At 42.3% G+C, this 23,739-nt stretch overlaps 1 protein-coding gene across 1 annotated transcript; it reads right to left on the bottom strand.

The window, feature by feature from the left end:
* Nucleotides 1-6,915: 6,915 nt before the first annotated feature.
* On the bottom strand, nucleotides 6,916-17,500 carry LOC148875284 (uncharacterized). The gene is made up of 3 exons (XM_088965745.1): nucleotides 17,110-17,500; nucleotides 8,089-9,390; nucleotides 6,916-7,557 (listed from the first exon to the last, which is right to left on the bottom strand). The coding sequence occupies exons 1-3, from the start codon at nucleotides 17,290-17,292 to the stop codon at nucleotides 7,330-7,332; spliced, it is 1,713 nt and encodes a 570-aa protein (XP_088821871.1). The 5' UTR covers nucleotides 17,293-17,500; the 3' UTR covers nucleotides 6,916-7,329.
* Nucleotides 17,501-23,739: the final 6,239 nt, after the last annotated feature.

Here is a 23,739-nt window from a genome sequence, read left to right as displayed (position 1 = left end):
TTTTGGCTAAGTACCTCATCATTTGGTATGCTTCCAAGTGGCCGATGACTCAGGCCGAAGTAAACTTTGGCTGTCGAGCTGAGTCGAGCTAGGCAGGCTAGGTGGCGAGCTGCCTATGAGGTGTCGAGTTTCCTGTGAGGTGTCGGGATGACCAGGTGGCGAATTGCCTGTGAGGTCCCGAGCTGCCTGTGAGGTGCCGGGCTAACCAGGTGCCGAGCTGCCTGTGAGGTGTCGGGCTGACCAGGCGTCGAGCTGCCTATGAGGTGTCGGGCTGAATTGATGAGCTTCGTTGCTCTTTAGGGACTTGCAATGAACCAAATGTCAAAGGACCCGGGGTGGCTAACCCGGCGAGGTCACTCCGATGCTTAAGTCAGTACTCTCATAGTAGACTTCGAGCTAAAAATCACACAGTATGAGAGCTAGAATTTGCTTACTTGCTTACTTTTTTTTTTACTCGTCTGTCATTGGGGTTGGTGCCTTTATATAGGCCTTGCTCATGTACCACCCCCAAGATCTCTGGGAGGTCGTGTCTAACTAGTCTGAGATCCTCGGAGGTAACCAGAATGCACGTTGACCACCCTCTGGATCACTCGGCACGTGGGCCAACTTCTAAGGATCATGGGAGTGTTTGGATATGCATGCCAAATTCGTTGACGAGCACGTCTTGCAAGTCGCCAGGTCGGCACATGTGCCAGGTCGGCGCCTGGGCTAGGCCGCCAGGTTGAACACCATCAACTTGGCAAGTTGTTACCTGAGTGGTTCCGGGTGTCACCTAGTTGTTCCGAGGTGCCATGAGTCACAATATCTTTGGATTGCCAAATCCACCCTCATCATTTGCCCCCCCATTCCCGAGTCGAAAGTAACTCGGCGAAAGGAGTAGATTTCTCCTTTTGGCCCGGAATGAATAATTTGATGAGCTCGTAAGCGTCATTTCAATTCCTTAGGCTCTAGGAGCGACTCGCAGTCCGCTCCTTGATTTTGCCCATGCCAAAGAGGCTACTGGGTCTTATAGGGTGAGGGGGTCTTCGCTAGTTCGGTATCTTGGCCCTTAGGCTCTGGGAGCGACTCGTACTCCACTCTCCTTGATCTTGCCCATGCCGAAGAGGCGACTAGGTCTTATGTGGTATTTTATCCCTTAGGATGTGGGAGCAACTCGTAGTCCACTCTCCTTGATCTTTGATTTTGCCCATGCCGAAGAGGCGACTGGGACTTGTATGCCCATGCTGAGGAGGAGACTGAGAATTATTGTAGTGTCGAGGACTTTTATCAGTTCGCCAGTTCGCGCCTGGGCCAAGCCGCAAGGTCGCGCCTGGGCCAGGCTAGCATGTCGGCTCCTTAGAGCTACGGCTGTGATGCATTAGCCTCGTGACGCCGGTCACCCCTCGTGACGCCGGTCACCCACTCCTACAAGAAGCTACTAGGAGCTCGACCTACGGGGGCAACACTACTGACTCTAGGTTGCCAGCTCACACGGGAGCCTTGGAAGGCTCGAGCAGCAAGGGCGTCCATGTAGTCTGTTGGCCGCCAACTCCCGCGGAAGCCACAAATAGCTCATCTTTGTAGAGGGGACCTCACGAAGAGGACTGATGAGGCCTTATTCGAGCTGAAATAAAGTTGGTAGAGCTGCTTAGTTTGTTAGCTATCAAATTCCTGCATAGTCTTTGAGTTCATAAAAAATGGAAACTATAAAGCGAGAGCTTTAGTTTCTAAAAAGTGAGGACTTAGCTTTCTGGAAGAAGAGGACTTAGCCTTTTAGAGGATGAAAAAACTTTTTGTAGCGTTCCCATAGACGGCGCCAATTGATGAATCAATTTTTATTGATGTGTCGATATTTTAGCTAAGTACCTCGTCATTTGGTATGCTTCCAAGTGGACTCAAGCCGAAGTGAACTTTGGCTGCCGAGCTGAGTCGAACTGGGTAGGCTAGGTGGCGAGCTGTCTATGAGGTGTCGAGCTACCTGTGAGGTGTCGGGTTGACCAAGTGGCGAACTGCCTGTGAGGTGTCGAGCTGCCTGTGAGGTGTCGGGTTGCCTGTGAGGTATCGGGTTGAATTGATGAGCTTCGTTGCTCTTTAGGGACCTGCAAGGAACCAAATGTTAGAGGACCCGAGGTGGCTAACCCGGCGAGGTTGCTCCAATGCTTAAGACAGTACTCTCATAGTAGACTTCGAGCTAAAAATCACATAATATGAGAGTTAGAATTTGCTTACTTGCTTATTTGCTTACTTTTTTTTTACTCACCTGTCATTGGGGTTGGTGCCTTTATATAGGCCTTGCTCATGTACCGCCCCCGAGATCTCCGGGAGGTCGTGTCTAATTGGTCTGAGATCCTCGGAGGTAACCGCAATGCATGTTGACCACCCTCCGGATCGTTCAACTTGACAAGTTATTACCTGAGTGGTTCCAGGTGTCACCTAGTTGTTCTGAGGTGCCATGTGTCACAATATCATTGGAGGGTCAAATCCGCCCTCATCATATGGAAATGAAAGGCAATCGATTTTCATGAAGAAATGAAAGGATTATGGAAAGAATAGATTGGGTCTTTACCAATGATGTTTGGAGCAATCCAATTCATTAGAAAGAGAAATAATCTCGTGAAAAAAATAAAAAAATGGAATAGGGTTTATTATGGAGACATCTTCAAGAGAGAGAGAGAATTATTAACAAGAATAGAACATGTTCAGGAAAAATATCTTTTTCAGCCTTTAAATGATACGATCATAAATCTTGAGTGTGCCCTATAGGAACAACTTCATAAAATTTTGGAGAGGGAAGAGACTTATTGGGCACAGAGATCAATGATAAAATGGATTAAAGCTGGAGACAGAAATAACAGGTTCTTTCACGAACCTGTATCACGAATGCTCCTTCTGAAATTGAGTAGAATGCTGAATTAACTAACAAGACTCTAGAAACCATTAAGGACCTTAAAGCGTCAGGTCCAGATGGGCTGAATGCTTCATTTTTTAAAAAATTCTGGCGTATCGTTGGAGATTCGGTTTGCAATGTGGTAAAATCCTTCTTCCATAATGGTAAAATGTGTAATACTTTAAATCAAACTTTTATTACACTATACCAAAAAAGAAGAATCCATAAACAATAAATGATTTTCCACCAATAAGTCTTATGTAATGTGATCTATAAAATTATATTCAAAATCCTATTCAATAGTATTAAATATATTCTAGATAATATCATTTCTTATTATCAAAGTGCTTTTTTTTTTATTCCCAATAGGTAAATCATGATAATATCCTTATTGCTCATGAAATGTTACATGCCATGAAAAAATATGGGATCATCTGGTAATGGCATGTAAAATTGACATGGAGCTTATGACAAACTTGAATGGGTATTCATAGAAAAGGTGTTAAGAAGATTTGGCTCTTATGAGAAGTGGATATAGCACGGGTGATGGAATGTATCAAATCACTTTCCTACAGAGTTTTAATTAATGGGAGTTCAACTGATGAGTTCAAGCCTGAGAGAGGCATAAGACAAAGTGACCCCCTCTCCCCTTATATTTTTAACTTTGTGTTGAAGTTTTGTCTAGGAAATTAGAAATGGATGCATTACAAATGACTTTAGTGCTTCTAGGGGGACCCAAAATCCCCACCCTGCAATTTGCAGATGACGACATGATTTTTGCAAAAACCACATTCCTAACCTATGCAAAAATCAAAGGAATCCTAAATGATTCTCTAATGCCTCTGGCCTTCACCCAAATTTTAAGAAGCCCTCTGTGTTGTTCTCTAAGGTGTTGTTCTTTAAGGCCTTGTTCACTTTTCAATAAGTTATTTATCCAGGTAAGTGCATTTATCCATGTTCTTTATTTCTTAGGTAAATAAGGTAATGACCATTTTAATCATAAAAATCCATTATTAGAAGGGGCATTTGTATCTCATTCAAGTATTAGCAACTTTTCACTTAGGTGGAAAGTTTTTTACCCACCTAGGAGATGGGTATCACTTTCTTAGGTAAAATAAACTTTCCCTGGTCCCCCACATTTAGGAATGGCAATGGGGCGGGGAAGGAACGGGGAGCCTCTCCCCATCCCCGTTCCCATCCCCGCTAATGGGGACCCTCCGTATTTTTTTATAATGTTAATAATTTTGTTTTTGTTTTTTTGTTTTATTTAAAAAATAAAAATAAAATAATTAAAATTTTCAATCTATTAAAAAAGATTCAAACATATTTTTAAAACATTATTATATAAACGTATGTGTACATATATAACATATACATATATATTAGTGGGAAATCCACGGGCGGAGATCGGGGTCCTTGCGGGGCGGGGAGTGCTCTCCCCGTCCCCACTAACGGGGATGAAAATTTCCCCATCCCTTTCCCCATGGGAGGGAAATCATCCCCATCCCCGCCCCATTCGGGGCAGGTCCCCACAGGGATCTGGGAAATGGGGAAAATTGCCATCCCTACCCACATTAATTTGAAAAATGAACATGGGATTCTTGATCAATGGAAACCAAAATCTCATTGATCAACTTTCCTCCCTCTCAAAATCTAAAAAAAGAATGCCCTCTAAGAATATCTAGGGTAGATTACAAAAAATAATGGCTAAAGTTCTCAAAATCCCGGTGGATGCTAGCCCAAAAAATTACCTTGGTGCCCCCATAATCACTAAAAGAGTAAAAGGGTCAATAAGGATGCATTTTCAAGTGTAAAAGATAGAATGATACAAAAATTGGCAAACTACAAAAAGAACTCTACAAATATGATGCCCCAATTCTTCATGAGCTCCTTCAGAATTCCAGGCTCTATCATTGATAAAATAGACAAATTCAAAGATAAAGTCCCTCCCCCCAGGTTAGATTGGTGGAAGATAAGTATACCTAAATAGAGATAATTTTTGAACTGCAAATTCCAAAAAAGATGTGTCACGGACATGGAGGGGAATGCTCCATGCAAGGGATCTTATTTTCAAAGCAGCCGAATGGTAAGTGGGTAATTGTAAGTCCATAAAGTTCTTGCATGATATTTGGGTGGGGAAAACCCACTAGCTGAAATTTTAAATGGAAATAATCATGATAACGATAGTAGCCTTGTCTCGGATATGATAGACCATGAAAGAGAGTGTTGGAATGAATAGAAAATAAATGTCTTGGTTCCAAACAGAATTTGACAGAAAATCAAACCAATGTTCATATCGAGTTAAGAGGATAAGTTAATTTGGGGTTACAATCCAAATTGAGATGCTCCTTGATAAATAGAAGAGAAGACTCCACAATCTGGCTCTCAAGCATTTGGAATATTAAATTAAAAACCTTTTTATATCTTCTCCTAAATAATAGACTTAGACTTCCTACTAGAAGTCTGTAATATAGATGGATCCTGCGATTTTTGTGGGGAAGAGGATTTAGAACGTATATTAAAAAAGTGTGCATTCACAAAAAAAATTTTGCAAGTATTAAACCCTTCTATTTAGGATCCTAACGAAAGCGACCTTTCATTGATGGATTGGTGGATGAGATTAAACAAGGATACAGTAGGAAAAAAGTTCACAAGAAAAGGAAAAATTGCTTGTATACTGTGGGAAATATAGAAAAATAGAAATAAAAAAGTTTTCAATAAAGCAAATATCCCATCCCAATTTGTAATTGACAAAGCTCTCAATTTATTTAGGGATTATAATGAAAGCCTATTAGAAAACAATAATGACAAATCAACTATATTATTTGGAAACCTCCAAACATTCGTCACATAAAAGTCAACCTTGATGCATCTCGTAGTAGTGAAGGATTTTGTACAGTGGTAATATGGGAAAGGTTTTAGACATCAAAGCCTATAAGTTGGGTCTTGTCCCTATAAACGTTGCTGAAATATAGGCTGCTTGGAACCTTAAATATTAAGAAATACCATCAATCCAAGGTGACTCCAACCTTGCCATTTCCTGTCTAAAGAAAAAAGACTGATCCACCTTGAAAGATGAAGCATATCATCACAACCTGCATCCAGTTGAAGGACGAGTTCTAGTTTGGCATCACGTACCGGCACGTGTTTTGAGAGGCTAATTAGGCAGTAGATGGACTGGTGCATGAAACTCTTGTTTCTTCAACTGACCTTCTAAACTTCTTTCTATTTGTATGGCAGATCATGATTTTCAAAATCCGACTGGACCGGAAAAAATGGAAATTTGCCCAATACTATAACTGTTTGAACGGTTTTGACCGTTTTTTGTTTTTTTTTATCAGAAACGACTGACCATTCCGGTCAAACAGTTGGACCATTCGACCCAATAACCGGACCCCTGACCGGTTCAGTCTCCGGGTCATTTTTAAAAAACATGTGGCAGATTGTTGGGGACGTGCTACCCCCGTTTTGTGTAACCCCTACGGGCATTATTAAAAATAAAAATACTTTTCGACAGGAAAAAGAGCCCTTGAGATGAGATCAACATCTTAAATTGGTGTGGACCATCCCCAAACCAATTATTTTAACGGTTCTATAAAAGACTCAACCAAACAATTATTGGTTTCAAAAACAAATTAAAACCATCCGGTTTGAAAACAGATACAAAAACACAAAAAACATGTCGTACGTTGTGTGCCTTTTGTTTTCGAAATAAAAAAAAATATGTTTTTAAATCTAACTTTAAAAACATGTTTTCGACTAATTATTTAATAACATATTCATAAATCATATCATTTTTATATTAGAAAATTTGTTTTTGTTTTAAAAACCATTATTTTGTTGGTTTATTGTTTATTGTTTATTGTTTTTTGTTTTTTTTGCTGATAAGGCGATTCCAGAAACAAATGAAAACAAAAACATTAGTTGTTGAATATTCCCATCTATTAAAAGAATAACCAAGCTGTATTAGCAGTTCTTGCATCAAATACTCTTCAGAACCTGAGAACTTACAGAAGAAAGCAAAAGAGTGGTAACAGAGAACAAATCAGTGATGATTAAAATAAAAGCTAAAATTTCCAAAGCAGATGAATTCCAAACAAACAAAATAGAAAATATCAAACGAAGAACTAAGTTTGGTCAATCACAAACCAAACCTTTAAGAGAAACTAAAAACAGCCCGATTATAAGGGTATCCATTCAATAACATTCTTCTCTGTGACACGACTAGCTGATGAAGTGGGAAAAGCTGGCACTCAAAATGTCAAGCATCTTCTTTATCACCTTTCAAATACAATAGTTACAAGCTCACATAATTATTGGAACTGAAACACAGTTGAATAAATTTCACTTAGCAATAAACATATGGATTGTATTGTTCGTCTAGTGCACCGGAATGAACACCTCAAAAGTCTCCCTGCCCTTGGCAACTTTCACCATGTCAAAATAAACCTAAGATTTCACCTTCAATTCTTTTGATGCACAGCTATTCTATGGATGTCCATCTCCTTTAACATGACAGAACGCCCGCACGAGTCGCATGGAGCTGTTCTAGACCCACAGACACTTTCGTGCTCAGAAAGTCCTCTCAATCGATCTCGAGCATCTGTTGCACAGGTCCCAGCTTGAACCATGTCCCCACAGAACCGGCATGTAATTAAGCGCAGGGGGCAAACAGTGGACTGGTGTTGAACCTGTACAACATGAAGATTAAGACGAATTAAAATACATGTTCATACCCATTAAGTGGTCATATCCAGTTTTTGAGACAAAACCTATTAGGTTTTTAGTAAATAGGCATAAAAAAAATATATGCATTCTGAGTAATTGGCCTTCATGCTCTTCCAAAAATATGGAACTGTATTTGATGCATTTAAGCATTACCACTTATTTCATGGAGGTTTTGATGTTTCCCTCAAACCAGCACTATATTTAATCAATCTAAATCTTGCAACTGATGGAGGACTACCCCCCCCCCTCCGGGGAAAAAAAAAACAAAAAAACAAAAACAAAAACAAAACATTTCTTGACCTAGGCCAAAAGAGTGGTGATTTCTCATCATGTGTAACAGTGAGAACCCAAGCAATCCAAGGGATAGACTGTCAATTGTAATTCATAGATTGATAACTGATGGATATAAGGTATAGAAAGCCTGGAATTTTCAAAGGGAAACTAATTAGGATTATATATATATATAGAAGAAGTTTGATCATTCTATTGCTTACCATCTCTTCCTTCTCATAGACTGCTCCACAATGGCAGTGAAGTGGCTGATGGAACACTTTCATGTGCTTCTCCATCTCTGCCTTCTGGAAGGCTCGTCTGCATCTCTCACAATGCACGTGGTTTGCAGTCTCCTCCTTTCTGAGAACAACCCCACATCCAGAATGCTGACAGACAACATTGTGCCTACTACAAAAAGCTTCATGCAGTGCAATACTCCTACTAGGTATATAGTGCTTACAGTTCCAACATGCTACAGAGTCCAAATCCAGTGTTGATGAGGAAGAAATGGCTCGTTCACCTACCCTATAATTATTATTATTATCTTTAACTCCAACAGTAATTTGATATTTTGTTGTTCCCTTGAAGCCATAGACACCAATGCTATAGATACTGCCCAGGCTATCGTCATTAGAATTAAGAATCAAAACCTTTGAACCCACATCATGGGACGACCATTGGTGCTGATGCTGATTTGGGAATAAGACAGGATATCTGGATACATAGAGATCAGTATCCCCACCATTTGTATCTGCTTCTATCTTAACCTCAATACTGGAAAAGCCAGAGATTACTTTGCGACTAATTTCAGTATCTATTGTGAACTTGTAATAGTTGTATTTACCTTCCTCAACAATTCCAGATTCAGCCTTTCCTAGTGTGAGAGGGATTAAGATATAACCATCTGTCCTCTCTGAAGCCGAATCTGGCCCTACTATATCAACCTCAATATCTGTTTCCAGTACAGATACACTAGAAGATGGCTTTAGCTCTAGAACCCGCAATTTGTAGCTTAGTTCTCCATGGTTGACCATGATTACATCACCTTGAGAGAGAGTAGCATGCTGCCGGAGGCTTGTTTCAAGAATTGCCTTGTGATTTGGTATGTCCAGGAAGCCCCTCCCATCTGGTTGTAATTTGGCATAAGTTCCTTTTTGTAGCCTAACATAGCGAACCTCAATCAAGGGAACCTTTGGAGGGTCGGTAGGGAATAAATTACTCCATACATAGGGAGGAAGCTCAACATATCCTTCAGTTGCAGTGAACTCCAGAACACCAGAGTGGGTAATACCTTGGCTTTGCTGTTCAGTGGCTTCTGTGATTGGAGAACCCTCTTTTTGAGCCTTTGAAAGTTGAAAGTACATAGGCCCTTTATCAAGAGCGCCTTGATCAGACAATTCAGTGAAGCAAGAAGGTGGCAACTTGATCTTATCTCCATAGCCCTGGTAAGGCACAGCTTCTAAAATACGAAAAAATATGACACCATTCCCAGCTAGCAAACTTTCTTCCATTTGCTGATTAGCCTGTGTTAGAAATAAAAGGCTTTTTGTGATTAATTAATTTACTTGTATTCATGAAATTAGCCGTGAAAGTGCTAAATATTGAAGGGAAAATATGAACAAGAGAAAACAGATATTCTTGCATAAATTGTGTTACACATCCCTACCAATCTTCCGAGCATTATAAATGCATAAACTGATATCATATTTATTGAGTATCCAGAATCATGTTTTTTGTTGTGGGTGCCTGTGTTTCTATCCTTTCATTTCCTTTCCCCCTTTTTGATTGGGGGAAGGAAGGTATTTTGGGTGGGAGTGATGGAAGGACTCAAAATCACCATGTATCAGATATGCTAGGCAGCCAATCAGCAATTGTTGGTGATAAATCAGCTTAAAACGTTGTTGAACATGTGTGCAATCTAATGACCATGATCTATAGGCTTTTTTGGGAATGAAGACATTTTTTTAATTCTTGGCATATTACATCATGGTTCAATTAAGGAGGACATCTCCCATAGAATTAGAGTTTGATGGGTGAAATGGAGGGATGCATCCGGTCCTATGCAATAGGAGAATACCACTTAGGCTAAAAAAAATTATAAAACAGTTATATGACTAGTGATGTTACATGGAGCAGAGTATTGGAAAGCCAAGAAACAATATACTAGAAAAGGAGTGTAACAGAAATGCAAATATTGAGATGGATGAGTAAGATGTCTGAAAAGGACAAGATCAGAAATGAACATTTTTTAGGAACTTAGGAGTAGCCACAATAGGAGATAAAATGAGGGAAATATACTAAGATGATTTGGTCACATGCAAAGAAGATCATCAAAATTCAACACCAAGAGAAGAAGTGACTTGTGGCAAGTTAAGGGTTTGGAAGAGATAGGGGCAGGCCAAAAAGGACATGGGTTGAAGTAGTGAAAATGATTTGAGGGCCCATAATTTAACACTGGATATGGCACTGAACAGAACAGAACGGTAGAACAGACTTCATGTAGCTGATCACATATAGTTGGGGCAAGGCTTGATTGAGTTGAATTGAGTGTAATTTAGTATAGGCGATTGTTCAAAGGTTTAAGTGTGGTTCAATCTTCTACAGTCACAAACACACCTTCCAGATATAATAGGTGATTGTTCAAGGCTCGAGTACGACTCAATCCTGAACAATCAAAAAATGCCCCACTCCATCCCTTCCCCTTACATAGATGAACAAAAAGATCCCAAAATAATCACCAAAGCATATAAAATGCACTTAGAATTTGTTCCAGTATAGACTATAGACATTCAATGTCTAAGTAATCTTGATCAAAATTGTCTCCATTCAATTGAAATTATCATCCTCTATAACAACCTGGAAAATGATAGAGATGATCAATCAAATCCATACATCTTTGTTCTGTTTTAGACAGATTCTTTTCTAGATTATCTTGAAATTTTAGATGTGCATGCTCCATTATCTTCTTCCTTTCTTAGTGTAGATTATAATGTTTCAGTTGTAAAGATGTACTGTTAGGAAGTTGTTGTTCTATCTGATTGATCTTTCTTCTATGTGCTATGAGAAGGCTAAATTTGGGCCCATAACTGAGAAATAGATATAGTGGTGTACAGTATCACTATTCAATCTTTAATCTTCCATGACCAGTAGAATTCCTTCAGCCAATGCAAACCTAAGGGAAATCCTCACTCTTCTTTGTAGCTGAGGATTTCCATAAATAATCTTAATAAGCTATGAAGTTTGTCCGGCAATATGGCACTGAAGCATGTTATAGTTGCCCTTCAAATAGATGGTACAATACTTTACAGGGACTTGATTTTAAGGAAAATCAGCTTTTAACTCATCATAAAGAAAACTATATGGACATAACCCTGGAGGGAAGTAGGGAACTTCCCTACATGACCTGCCACATTTCAACCACATGGAGGGATGATCTAGACAAACTGAGCTAACCACGAGACAAGGGCTTTGACGCTTAAATTTGCAATATCTTTCTTTTTTTTCTTTTGATAAATGATATAAGGTTTATTAGAACATAGTTAAGTATCACAAGATTACAGAGTACAACCAGCAGAGGTGTGAGATGCAGCCCCAGCCATATAACCAAATTACAACTGAGCCCAGAATAATTCAGACTTATGCACCACCTGTTTCGCAAAGAAATCAGCCATCCTGTTAGCCAACTTCCTTTCCCATTGGACTGAAATTGTCATATCTCTTACCAGCCACTTAAATCTTTTCATGTATTCTTTGTATTTCCAAATTATAGTTTCAGTTTCCTTCAACCACCCTTACCAGTTTAAAGTCACCTTGAATTAACAATTTATCATAATTTAAATCTCTAGCAAGCTTTACTCCTTGCAGGACAGCTTGGAACTCTGCAAAAACCGAGTCCCCTACTCCAACTGGACCTGAGAACACAGCAATAACATGACCTTCATAGTTTCTAAAAGGAGAAATTTATCCACATATCATCAAAGGAGAAATCAGAAAATAACTTTAGAGACTTGGCCCACATTAAAGCTCTATATAAGATGCAGTCCAGAACTGCTTCCTTTTTTCTTTCTTTATCATTGAACACTCTGCCATTCCTTTCTTCCCATACCGTCCAAATCAATGCAGCCCTGATACATCTCCACAGAATTTTACCCCTTTTCCCAGAGACTATCAACAAAAGGGCAGGATATCAGAAGATGGTAATAGTTTTCTCCACTTACTTCACACAAGGTACACCAGTTAGGGGGCAGGCACATAAAGGGTCTTCTTTTTTGCAAAACGTCCAGAGTGTTTATTTTCCCATGGAAAACTTCCCAGCACAAAGCCCCAATCTTAGGAGGAATAGGTTTAGACCAGATTTCATCAGTAGGGCAAAGAAGAGAATTTGGGTCTGAACACAAGAAAGAGAAAAAGGAGGCACAAGAAAAACGACCTTTAGGGTGTGAGAGACAGCAAGGTTGCCCTTTTTGATTCAAGGTCCCTTAAATTTCTTCTCAACCCTAAGTTCCAGCTTAACCCAGTCAACTCAGAAAGGGAAACAAAGTGAGAGACAGGTTCTTTTTTAAACAAAGAAAAGAGAAAACAAAGAGGGGAACAGATCTTTAAGGGTTGAATTACCAATCCAAAGGTCCTTCCAAAAAAGAATCTTATCTCCAGAGCAAACATCATACCTGATTTGGCTTAGGAAGTGAGGAAGCACTCCACAAATAGATTTGCAAGGAGAAGCCAAAGTAACCCTCGACGATACCCCAGCATCCCAACCATTGCCTGCAGAACCATGGAAAATACCAATTACTTCCTGCCACAATCTTCCCCTCTCCTAAGTCCACCTCCAAAGCCGTTTACCTAGTAGAGAGGAGTTTTTCTTGTTTAGGTTTCCTATGCCTAGACCCCCTTGATCTTTACTTTTACACGCTATATCCCATTTGATTAAATGATCCTTTCTACCTTCCCCTAGCTCAAACAAAAAATCTCTCATCAACTTTTCTAGCTTCATCACTTCCCTCCGTGGCATTCTAAACACCGATAAATAATAGATTGGCAAATTTGCTAATGTGGATTTTATCAATGTAATTCTACCTCCCATCAAAATATAATTTCTCTTCCAGATAACCAATCTCTTGGAACACCTTTCCACAACTGGGTTCCAAAACCTACTTTCTTTCGGATTGTCTCCTAGTGGCATCCCAAGGTATTTCAATGGCCAAACAGTTATCAGGCATCCTAAAAACTCTGCTACTTTTAGCTCCTCCTACTCCAAATTCATTCCTGCCACACAACTCTTCTCGAAATTTATTTTCAACTTAAACATATGATCAAATAACTTGATCACCTCCTTCAACTGCCTTGCCTTTAAAGGATCCCCACCCTCACAGAAAATAATTGTATCGTCTGCAAACTGTAAATGTGTCACCACTGTATTAAGCTTGCCTGCTATCCAACCTTTAAAGAGGTCCATCAAATCTGCTCTTGGGAAGAGTCTGCTAAACACATCCGTTATTAGGGTAAAAAGGAGGGGGAAAGGGGATCCCCTTGTCCTACTAGCCAGGAAGAAATCCGTCACCACTCCATTTACTAGTACCGAGTAATGACAGGTTTTCAAACAACCTTCAATCCATCCACACCATCTCTCCCCAAAACCATAGCATTTCAATACTTCCAATAGGAAAACCCAGTCCACCATGTCATTGGCCTTCTCCAAGTCTATTTTTTTATTTTTTTATAGATAAAAATTCAATTGATTTCATTAGAAGCAAATGATAAATAGTCTATTACGAGCATCCCAATATGAGGCGTGAGGTGCAGCCTCACTCATTAATACAGAAACATCACAAAGTTACAAGTGGGTCCAGTACAACTAATCCCTAGTTATTCCTTGTTTAGCTAGAGAATCAGCAAAAGCATTTGCCTTCCTCCCCACCCATTGTATAGTTACATCCATCTGCTGAGTTATCCATTTGAATTTCTTCATTTCATTTCTGTAAGCCCAAATCACATGAAACCTTTTCTCCTCCTCTTATAATCCTCCACACATTCATTGGCTATCAAAATTTGATCGATAATTTCTCTATCTTGAACAAAAGCCCCTTGAGATTGTGAAACCAAACTAGGGAGGACCTCTTTCAACCTCAACGATAGGACTTTAAACATAATTTTATACATGATAGTCACCAAACTAATAGGTCTAAAATCTCTAGGACTAATGACATCATCCTTCTTAGGGGTATCAAGGCCAAGAAAGTCGAATTGGTCCCAGGGCTAAGGAAATGTTCCTCAACAAATTCCTCAAAAACTGCTAGCAAATCATATTTAATTATCTCCCAACAATCTTGGTAAAAAGCCATTATCAAGCCATCCGGTCCCAGAGATTTAGACCTATCCGTTGAGAAAACTGCCTTTCTAATTTCTTCTAGCTCAAAGTCCTTTTCCAACATCCTTGCCGCTTCTGGGTCCAACCTTAGCCAATCTAACCCTTCCACCATCACTCCTACATCACTCACCTTCTTATATACTCTCTTAAAATGCTCCACAAAACAATTTGCAATTTCCTCTTGGCTCCTCGAGATTTCACCATTTATTTCCAATTTATCCACAAAACTTTTCCTTCTTCCATTGGCTATTGCATGAAACAACTTAGTATTGCCAATCACCCTCCTTAATCCATTTATGTCTTGACTTTGGCCTCCAACAGATCTCCTCTCTAAGTAATATTTCCTCTAGCTCCTTTTTTAAGGTCCATCTTAAGCTTCTTTCCTCCTCAGTCATCAACCCTTGACTTTCCTTTTGATCCAACTACTCAATTCTAAAAGTCACATTCAACTTTCTTTCCTCAACTCTTCCAAACACATCCCTATTCCATTCCTTCAACTTGCCCTTTAATGTTGTATCTTTCTGTGAAACCTTACTCATTTCCAATCAAAAGCCCCCACCTTCTCATTCCACCAATCTTTCACTCTACTAGTAAATTCGGGATGGGTGAGCCACATATTTTCAAATCTAAAAGGAGTAGGACCTGTCAAAAAGTCTTCTGTGCCTATTCTAATTGGGCAGTGATCTGAGGTAACCCTAGGCAAAGCCCTCACCATCATCCCTCCCCAATACTCCTCCCAAGCAACATTGAACACAAATCTGCCCAACTTTGAACAAATGGGCTAGGCTTGAAAATTGGACCAAGTGAACCAGGTCTACTGAATTGGTATTTCTTTTAGTTCACAATCCTCAATAAACTCATTGAACCTCATCATGCTTGTGGGAATCACTTGATTGGGGTTGTTTGTCTCATTTGTAAATCTTATCACATTAAAATCACCTCCTAGGCACCACAACCCCTTCCAAAGGCCTCTAATATCATAATGCTCCCCCCACAATTGGCCTCTCTTTTTTTTTTTGATCAATACAATTGGCCTCTTTCTCTATACTTAACTGGCCCATATATGTTTGATTGCACTCAAGTGAAACCATCCCTCACATTCTTGAATTTTATAGACTGAGAATTAGCCAATTACCTCTTCTAGAGATTCCAGATCTTCATTTCTCCACATTGTGAGTAAGCCACCAAAAGCTCCCAAAGACGGCACCACCACCCAACTTATCCTCTAGAACTCCACACACTTCTGACCCATCTCTATCCATATCTGCTACTTTTGTTTCCTGCAACATCACTATATCTGGCTTTTCCTTTTTAAGCAAGTCTTTAGTAACCCTTCTCTTCCTAGCGCTACCCTCTTACATTCCAACTTATTATTTTCATTTACCACTATTTTAAAATCCCCAAAATCTTCTCCTTCCTCTACTTCTGCCCTTTCCTTCTTTCCCCTCTTGCACTAAACTCAATGTCACCTTATTGATAAAAAAAAATGTCACCTTCTACATCAGACCTCAATCTCTCCACCTCCAACATCTTTTTCTTCCTAGCTTCTACTTTCTTCCCTTTCTTTTTGGTATAGACAGTAACATTCCTAACCTCCTTTAACTGCAATCCCATCTGCTCTACCACTCCGCTACCCATCTCTCTCTTACCTTCCTTCTTACCTGCTACCTTCCTCCTCTCCCATGCTCACTACCATCCTCTTCACCCACCTTCTCAAGATCATTAATTGAATCTTCAACATAGCCTTCTCGGATCTTAAGTTCATCTAGAAAATCGCACACCAACTTCCAAATTCTCTCCCCTTGCTCCATGCTATCCATCCCCTTCACACTATCCTTCTCTTTTACTTTCCCTTCTCTCAACTTCCCACTTGGCTCAACAACATGCAATGGTTGGTAATCTGTGGTATCTGCAAGCATAGGGAGAGCATCAGTGTCCTCAACCAAATTGACGATTTTACCTGGAGAGAAAGGTTTCTCAAAAAAGAAGGGGACGAGACCCCCTGGACTGGAAAGCAATCCCTGTAGATCACTTTCAGCTGAAGACGACTGCAGACAGACTTTGCTGGTAATACCCAATGAACACTGATCAAGGACGCCTACTAGAGTATCCTCGTTTTGCCCGGGAGAAGAACTATTAACTCCCCTCTGAAAATCCTGTACTAGTTGATTCTCTGAATTCAGACTTGGACTTACTGGCCTCAGGTTTGTTCCCTACCGATGGAACTCTCTTCTCCCCTTCGAACTACCAATTCAGCTTCAGAATTTGAAGGAATATGACGGGTTCCACTATGATACCGGAAAGACATTATACCCTATATCCAATCAACAACCAGCATTCTGGTCGTCGATTAGTAACTGCCCCTAAGAGAAGGCTTTATTGAACGTTTGAATTAATGATGAGGAATTGCAAGATAATCTGTATATTGTGACTTATGTCCTCCAATACCTGTAAATTTCATCATGCAATTTCCTTGCTTTCTTTCTTTTTGTCACGTTTTTTGCATTTTATTTTCAGAAGAATTTCTACAAACTCGATTCAGTTCCTTGACTTCTCTTCATGGACTATCAATCAGTCGGCGAACCATTTCTGGTTCAAGTTCAAAAGAAAAAATGTAAAATGGAAGATTCTAGTTGGGAATCCATATAAGATTAGAAGATACTATATTCGATCCCATTATCTAAAATCTAAATAGTTTATAAAAACAGTTTCCCTAACCACCCCGGTCTTCCCCCCTCAAAGAGGATGTAAAAGGAAGCACCCATAACAATTAATGAACAATGAAATGTCTAAGTATAAAATAATTAAAAATTGTAAATTTAAACACAAACCGACCGATCAAACGAAACCATAAGCAATAATGATGGAAGTCGACCTTGAGTTGGGCTTCAGCCGCATCGAGCCTTCGAATTCTTTGAGCGGTTTCGATGGCCTCTCGTTGGCGAATGGCTTCTTGTTTGGCTTTCTTCTCCCTTTCAAGTCTTAGCCTCGCCTTCTCTTTCCTTTCCTTCTGTTCTCTCTCAAGCTTCTCCCTCGCGGCTCTCAGCTCGAAATCCATTCTGTTACGAGGTCCTTCGAGTTTCGAACAATTGATTTGTAGAGAGATTCTTCGATAAAATAGGATTCAAAATCTCAATTCCAAATTTCAAATAGGAATCGAAAAGAGGAACAAAGTTCTACTTTTTAAGGAGCTAGATCTTCGAATTTCTTGTTGGAAAAGAAACGATTGGTGATGAATCTTGGATGCCTGAATAATCTAGAATTTTCGTTTGGTTTGTATATTTGTGGGCTCGCAGTCTTTAACTCGGCGGCTCGGTAGCTGACTGGAACCGGTTCAGTCAGTCGATTAAAATGAGCTTGGGCTGGGCTTGGATAATCAGGGCCCTAAATATCCACAGCCCAAATCAAGTTCCCGCTGGTTTCGAGCCTTGAAGTAACCGACGCGTGAACCCGCCAATCACAGGCGACCACGTTGATATGTCGAAAAAACACCAACTTTTAACGGGTGTTCGGTCCTTAGCTAAATAAATCCGGTTCAACCACATGCAAAAATACAAAACTCAAAAAGTAGGGTTATTTTGAAAGTTTAAGATCATTTGAATTCTCCCCTCCCCATCTCTTGTCTTCATTTCCTCATTTCCTCCAAGCCCTAACTTGAGCATCCCGCCGGCCACCTTCAAAAGCCCATTCTAAACCCTATCCCACCACTTACACCACCACAGCTCCTTCCAGTAAGAACATCATGTTCATCAGTCCTGCCCCGTGAGCCCCCACCAGAACATTGCATATGTTCAACACCTCAGAAAGCTCTCATAAATTCTTCATTTAATCAAGTAAAGCTCTAATCACATGGTACCCCAATCCTTCTGCCACCCTCACCAAGTCGTCTTCATTCATCAACATTCTTGTTCTTTTGCGTGAAACAAGGACCAGATTCGGTGTTCTGGAATGTTGAACACTAAGAAAAAGTTGTACAGCTCGCAGACCTGAACAAACTAAAACTTTTGAGTAACTTTTTAAATGAAAACTAAACAAACTAAAACTTGCCTTTTCTTTCTTAAATTTCACAGGAGAAATGCATTTTGCACGCAAACCTGCATTGCTTGAACGTCTTCGCCTTTTGATCCCATTCTCAATGATCAAACCTCCTTCTTTTCCTGCTTTTCCTCCTCTTTGTTCTCTTTTATGCTCTCGAACACCCTAACTTCCTCAACAACCGTCTCCTTCACCTTCTCGCTACCAGTCCCAATAGCATTGACATCGACCCTGAACCATTCTTGGCAATTTGATTTTGATTTGGCAAATTCAGCTTAGTGCCTACAATAGCGACACGATGTTGGCAACTGTCTCTGACATCGAAGCTTCTTATAGAAAATTCTTGCGTTCTAGGGCTTGAATTCGCCATTTCAACTCAGAGATTTCTCGGAGGAGCGCTTTCTGCTCCGAATTCTAGTATAATTCTTCACGAATCCATCATTGCTCTTCGCGGAGCCACTATTGCTCTTCTATGAGCCATCTTATTTCTTCTCTGTCCCAATCCAATGAATTTGAAGATGACGAAGAAGCAGAAGCTGGAAACCTCTTGAGGCTGAGTGAGGAGGAACTTGCAGACTTAAAACGGGGTGAATTTGAGCTTTGGAGGGTTTTCGAAGCCCGTGAGATAGGATTAGAGGTGGTTGAGGAGGGTGGAGTCGAAGAGGAATGGAGGATGCAATAGAAGGCTGAATGAATTCCAAAGAGGAATGGACTTGAAACGGGGTGAGTTTTTGCATCCGATTCGACCGAACATGTCCAGGTAATGGTCAAAGTCCCGTTAATGTTTGGACCTTCCAGCCCCATCAACATGTCTTTATTTGATTGGCAAGTTCATTCATCTAGTGCACCCACAGGTGCGACTCTTAAAAATGCCAACTGGCTTAGTTGGTAAGGTCTTTAGCTAGTAGTTGTAGTGGAGATTTAAGATGGAATCCCACCTTCACCAGGATCTAAGGTGATATGGTCTAAATCATGAGTTTTTAGTTTTAGAGCCTACTTGGGAGGAATTAGCTAAATATTCAACTAAGTTAGTTTAACTGTTTTGAGACGCTCTGAATAAGCTATTTAAAAAGGCTGAAGGGGACAACCCTTAAAATGACTAACTGATAATTGATAGTGATTTAGGCTCTCTAAGATTTTGTGTGTGTGGGTGAGCGGAGGGTGTCACTTCCAAAAGCCAGAAGCACTATGGAACATGAACAATTATTTTTGGTGCAAAATCTAGAAAGCCCAAATAGACTATCAGTAGGGATAGAGCCAGGGGGACCTAGGGGAGCCATGCCTCCCCCTGGTCCAAAAATATCCACTTTTAATACAGTCTTCTATGTAATTTCCCCCCTCCCCCCCCCCCCTCCTCCCCAGTCCCCACGCTAATGGTAGGTGATGTTGCACAATCTGGGCACTCCTAGTTGGCTGTGACTTGGCTTCTGGTTGGAACGGGTAGCAGCTGAGAGGAAGGAGAAGGTGAATGATTCCTAGGGAGCTCTCCCGGTGGGAACACGCCGATGGCTAAGTTAGAACTGGAGAAATCTCAAAGAAAGAACAGAGAATAAGAGTGTTTAAAGTGCTTAAGCTTCAATACCTTTTCTTCGTGAGAGTTGGAGTTCTTTTATGTCGGAGCTCGGTCATACCTGGCATAACCGCCACTGCCCCAGCCATTACTACCAGGGCAGGTGTGGCAAGCGCAGGATGCTGCTACAGACTGCTATCGCTAGGTACGGACTTGACAGACGTGTCATGCTTTCCAAAGACGGAAAATAGAATGCCGCCCGGTAGGCAGAATGCCGCTTGGCAAGGGATCAGAGACCTGCCACCGAGTCCGGTAGATATGGATGTCAAACAGGCCTCCCTACAACCTGTCGAGCTACTATACACCGGACTACCTAGGGCAAGTTTGTCTCGGTACCGAGGTGCTGAGGTGCCTGCGCTGGAGGCGGTGCTGCCCCGAGGGGTTTCTCCCTTGGGACACTTAGCCAAAAACCGGGGTGCTCCCTTCTTAGGAAGGGAGAGCTCAGAGCCCCTTAGGGGGAGCTCGGGCCTCAAGGGGAGCTCAGGCCCTGGGAGGAGCTCGAGACCTCCCACACTTGGTGGAAGTCAAGGTTGGCCAGGTGTTAGTCCCCAGTGAGTTGTTTAACCCGCCAAGTGGCCAGCGTTGGACTAGGCGTGTCTCTCCCGTCGAGTCGCGGTCGTGCTGTCAAGCTGAGCTATTTATCGAGCCAGGTCACGCACACGTGTCCCTGTGCTACGAGGTTGGGCCAAATCACCTTTCATCAATTGCCCCCCACTCCCCGTGTTGGGGGTGGTGACCCAGCGCGGGGAGTTCATCGTGCGTCGGGTGGATTTGGCTCGGCACTCATGCCACCCTGTCGGGCAACTCGTTGGCCAGACCGGTCTGGTGTTCAGTTCATTCAGAAGGAAAAACCTGGGTTGCGTCCAACTTACGCGCGAATGTCACGCGATCCGGACTTCGTGGATGCCAAAAAACATGCTAAACTGATTTCGCCTTGAGAGTCTCGCAGCCAATTTTCTTGAGGACCGTCAGGTTGCTTCAATCTTGATCGTTGGCACCTGGGCCCAATGGCTATAAATAACGGGGGGCCTTGGTCATTTTCTTTCGCTACTAAGTATCTTTCGTCTACCTTGAGCTCGTGTTTGGAGTCTTCAGCGAGGGTCTTCTAGTTCGGTTGCGTCTTTTTCCCGGTGAGTCCCCAAGCTTCCCTTTCTCCTTTTTTTCAGTTCATTTCATTCAATGTCTAGCGGGGACAGTCTCTTAGACGAACCCGAGGTGGGTACCTTGGGTCAGGATGACCCTACCATCGCCCGGCCTTCTCACGAGGCACGGGTGACCTCGGGTAAGCTGGCCTCCACCTCCCATCGAGGTCGGGTGCCAGATCAGTTTGGTCCATCTATCATGATGCTGGAGAGGCTTCAACACCTCATCCAGCAATTCAACCTGCCTCAGGAGTATTCGTATAGTCTTCCCACCGGAAACTCCACTTGGGAGCACGGTCCAGATGAGATCGTGATCTTTAGGGAGCAACTTGTTTGTGGGCTTCGTCTCCCTCTTCACCACCTTATTCCCGAGGTGTTGAGATGCTTTAGCATCACGCTGGACCAACTCCACCCCAATTCTATTCGAAACGTGATCGGGACCATCTCCCTTTGTTCTGAACATAACTTTCCCTTAGACGCAGATATCCTTTGTTCTATTCTGTTAATAAAAAAGAGTGCCTTGGGTGTTCCCCCTGAGCACAGGCGGACCTACTATCTGTCCCCTCGCCCGAGCTTCAAAATGCTACATAAATTTCCAAGCAAGGTCGCGGCCTGGAAGTGGGACTACTTTGTAGTCCGGAGCAACACGGGGTGGCCCTTCCTTACCAGTAGGAGGGTGGCCACTCAAGCTCCTAGCATTACTTTTAACCAGATGACGAGGTAAACCTTTCATTCATGGGCTCAGGTCGGGTTCGATCACAGGGACTACATTGCCAAAAGGAAGCTCATTCAGGTCATTTTGAGCCCCGGTAGGTCTATTTCTACTTTAGTGTCTTGCTTAATCAGCCAAGTGTTTTCGAGCTTACTGACGTCGAGCTCTATTGCAGGTCCCATGGAGGAAGAGAGGTTACTAGTCCGAGGCTCCTTCACCAGATGAAGAAGAGGAAAAAGCGAGATGCCAAGAAGGCGCGTGTGGAATCCCCAAGGACCCCCACCCCTAAACCAGACCTTCCGCACGTCCCCTCTTTGAGGCCCGAGCTCCCACAGGCTCTCGTTTCGGAGCTCGAGCTCCCTAATGCCCCTCCAGTGATAGACTTGGAGGGGGACTTACCATCTCAGGAGCCTAAAACTGCAGCAGAGTTGATCACGGAGCCAGCTGGGGCTGTTGCCGAAGTCCCTAATCCTGTTGGGGTTGCTGCTGAGGCTTCTAAAGGATCGGCTCATCATGCCGCAGACGCGGCGGCATCTAGTTCGGGGAGCCAAGGGGAGGAAGAGAGCATCCTAAACCCCCAGGTCAGCCTTGAAAGAAGTAAAAGGGTTGTCATCTCCGCAGAGGTTATAGACTGGGCTGACCTCACCTCTGGTCAGCTTGGGGCTCGTGCTGCAACCCACGCTATGGCGGTGAGTTCGCACTCTAAGGGTCACCATTTTCTCTTTCTTTTGTTCTTTCCTCCTCGGTACTGACCGACCTCCTTTTGCCAAGTGAACAGTGTCGTGCACACGTTGGCCTTTCAGTCTGACAAATACCTGAGACGCGTTTTGGCTGCAAAGGAGTCATCTTGCACAGCTCAAATTGACCTGAGGGCAGCTCGGTGCAAGAGTCATCAGTTGGAGAGTGAAGCTACAGCTTAGAAGAGCTTCATTGAGGTTCTATTGTCAGAGAAGGAGGAGCTAGCTCACGAAAGGGATAACCGAGGTGCAAAAGGCTTCACAGCTCGAGGTGCAGGGACTCAAGGAGGTCAAGGGGACCTTGGAACACGAGGTGGAGTACCTCAAAGTCGACATCAAGGAGATGACCGAGATCTTCGATGAAGCTCTCAGAGAGGTGAAGGCCTAGGCCGTCATTGACTATGTCAAATTGTCTAGATTTGACGACGTAATGTCGCAGGCCTACCATAGGGGATTTAAGCTAGGCAGGTGGTGGATAAGGCACGCGTACCTCAACCTCGACATAAGTGCCTTCACCACCTGGAGTATCATGGATGACATGGCTCGTCAGGCCACGGATGACCCAGACTCTGATGATGAGGGCGGTAATGAGGAGGCTGGTGCTACTGATCTGGCTGACACCCCTGAGGAGGCCCCCAAAGAGGCTCTGAGTAAAGTTGACAAGCCTTCAGAGTACTTGCGTGCTCCTTGTATTCCGGGCCAGCGAACTTAGTTTTACTTTCTCTTTTTCTTGATTCTTTGTACTGGGGTTTCTGTAATGAAAGCACACTTATGTAATGAGAGTACATATTTTGTTAAGTGTCTATGTAGTTCTCTTCTGCCGAAGTGCTTGTCTTATCCGAGCTATTGAGTTAGTGAGTTTAGCTCTTGAGGTGGGTGACCCTTTACCGCTGTCACCCGGAACTATTTTCTCATACTTAGTAAGGGCGATCATAAGATTTTAGCAACTCATGTCGAGGTAGGCATAGTAAGGCGCGTGCCCGACCTATCTACTTGGCCATTTAGGTTGGTGTTTACCCCTAGCAGCATATACCGAGGTAGGCTAAGAGTCGGAGAGTCCGTACTCGAGACGCCTTTAGTCCTTTGTATGCTAAGCCTATGCTGGCAAGGCGGTAAGGTCATGCATAGCGCCGAGGTCTTTAGATAACCCAGCGCGTTGGCCCTTAGGCTATAGGGAGTGACTCGTGATCCATTTTCCTAGAGTCTGCCCTTTCCGAGGGGGTGACCGGATCTCGTGTTGCCAAGGTCGTCACCAGCTTGACGAATTGGCCCTTAGGCTCTAGGAGCGACTCGTGGTCTACTCAGTTCG

Source organism: Nelumbo lutea, chromosome 1, assembly GCF_056320005.1.
Source record: "Nelumbo lutea isolate HS-2025 chromosome 1, American lotus-T2T, whole genome shotgun sequence".
Classification (NCBI taxonomy): domain Eukaryota; kingdom Viridiplantae; phylum Streptophyta; class Magnoliopsida; order Proteales; family Nelumbonaceae; genus Nelumbo; species Nelumbo lutea.
The sequence above is the reverse complement of the archived record's forward strand: the minus strand, read 5'-3'. Positions and strand labels throughout refer to the sequence as shown.

Coding starts and splice junctions, on each gene's coding strand:
- LOC148875284 (XM_088965745.1), bottom strand. CDS start 17,292: ATGGATTTCGAGCTGAGAGCCGCGAGGGAGAAGCTTGAGAGAGAACAG. Junction 9,391..17,109: donor CGGCTGAAGCCCAACTCAAG/GTCGACTTCCAT, acceptor TTTCTAACACAG/GCTAATCAGCAAATGGAAGA. Junction 7,558..8,088: donor TCTATGAGAAGGAAGAGATG/GTAAGCAATAGA, acceptor CATGTTGTACAG/GTTCAACACCAGTCCACTGT.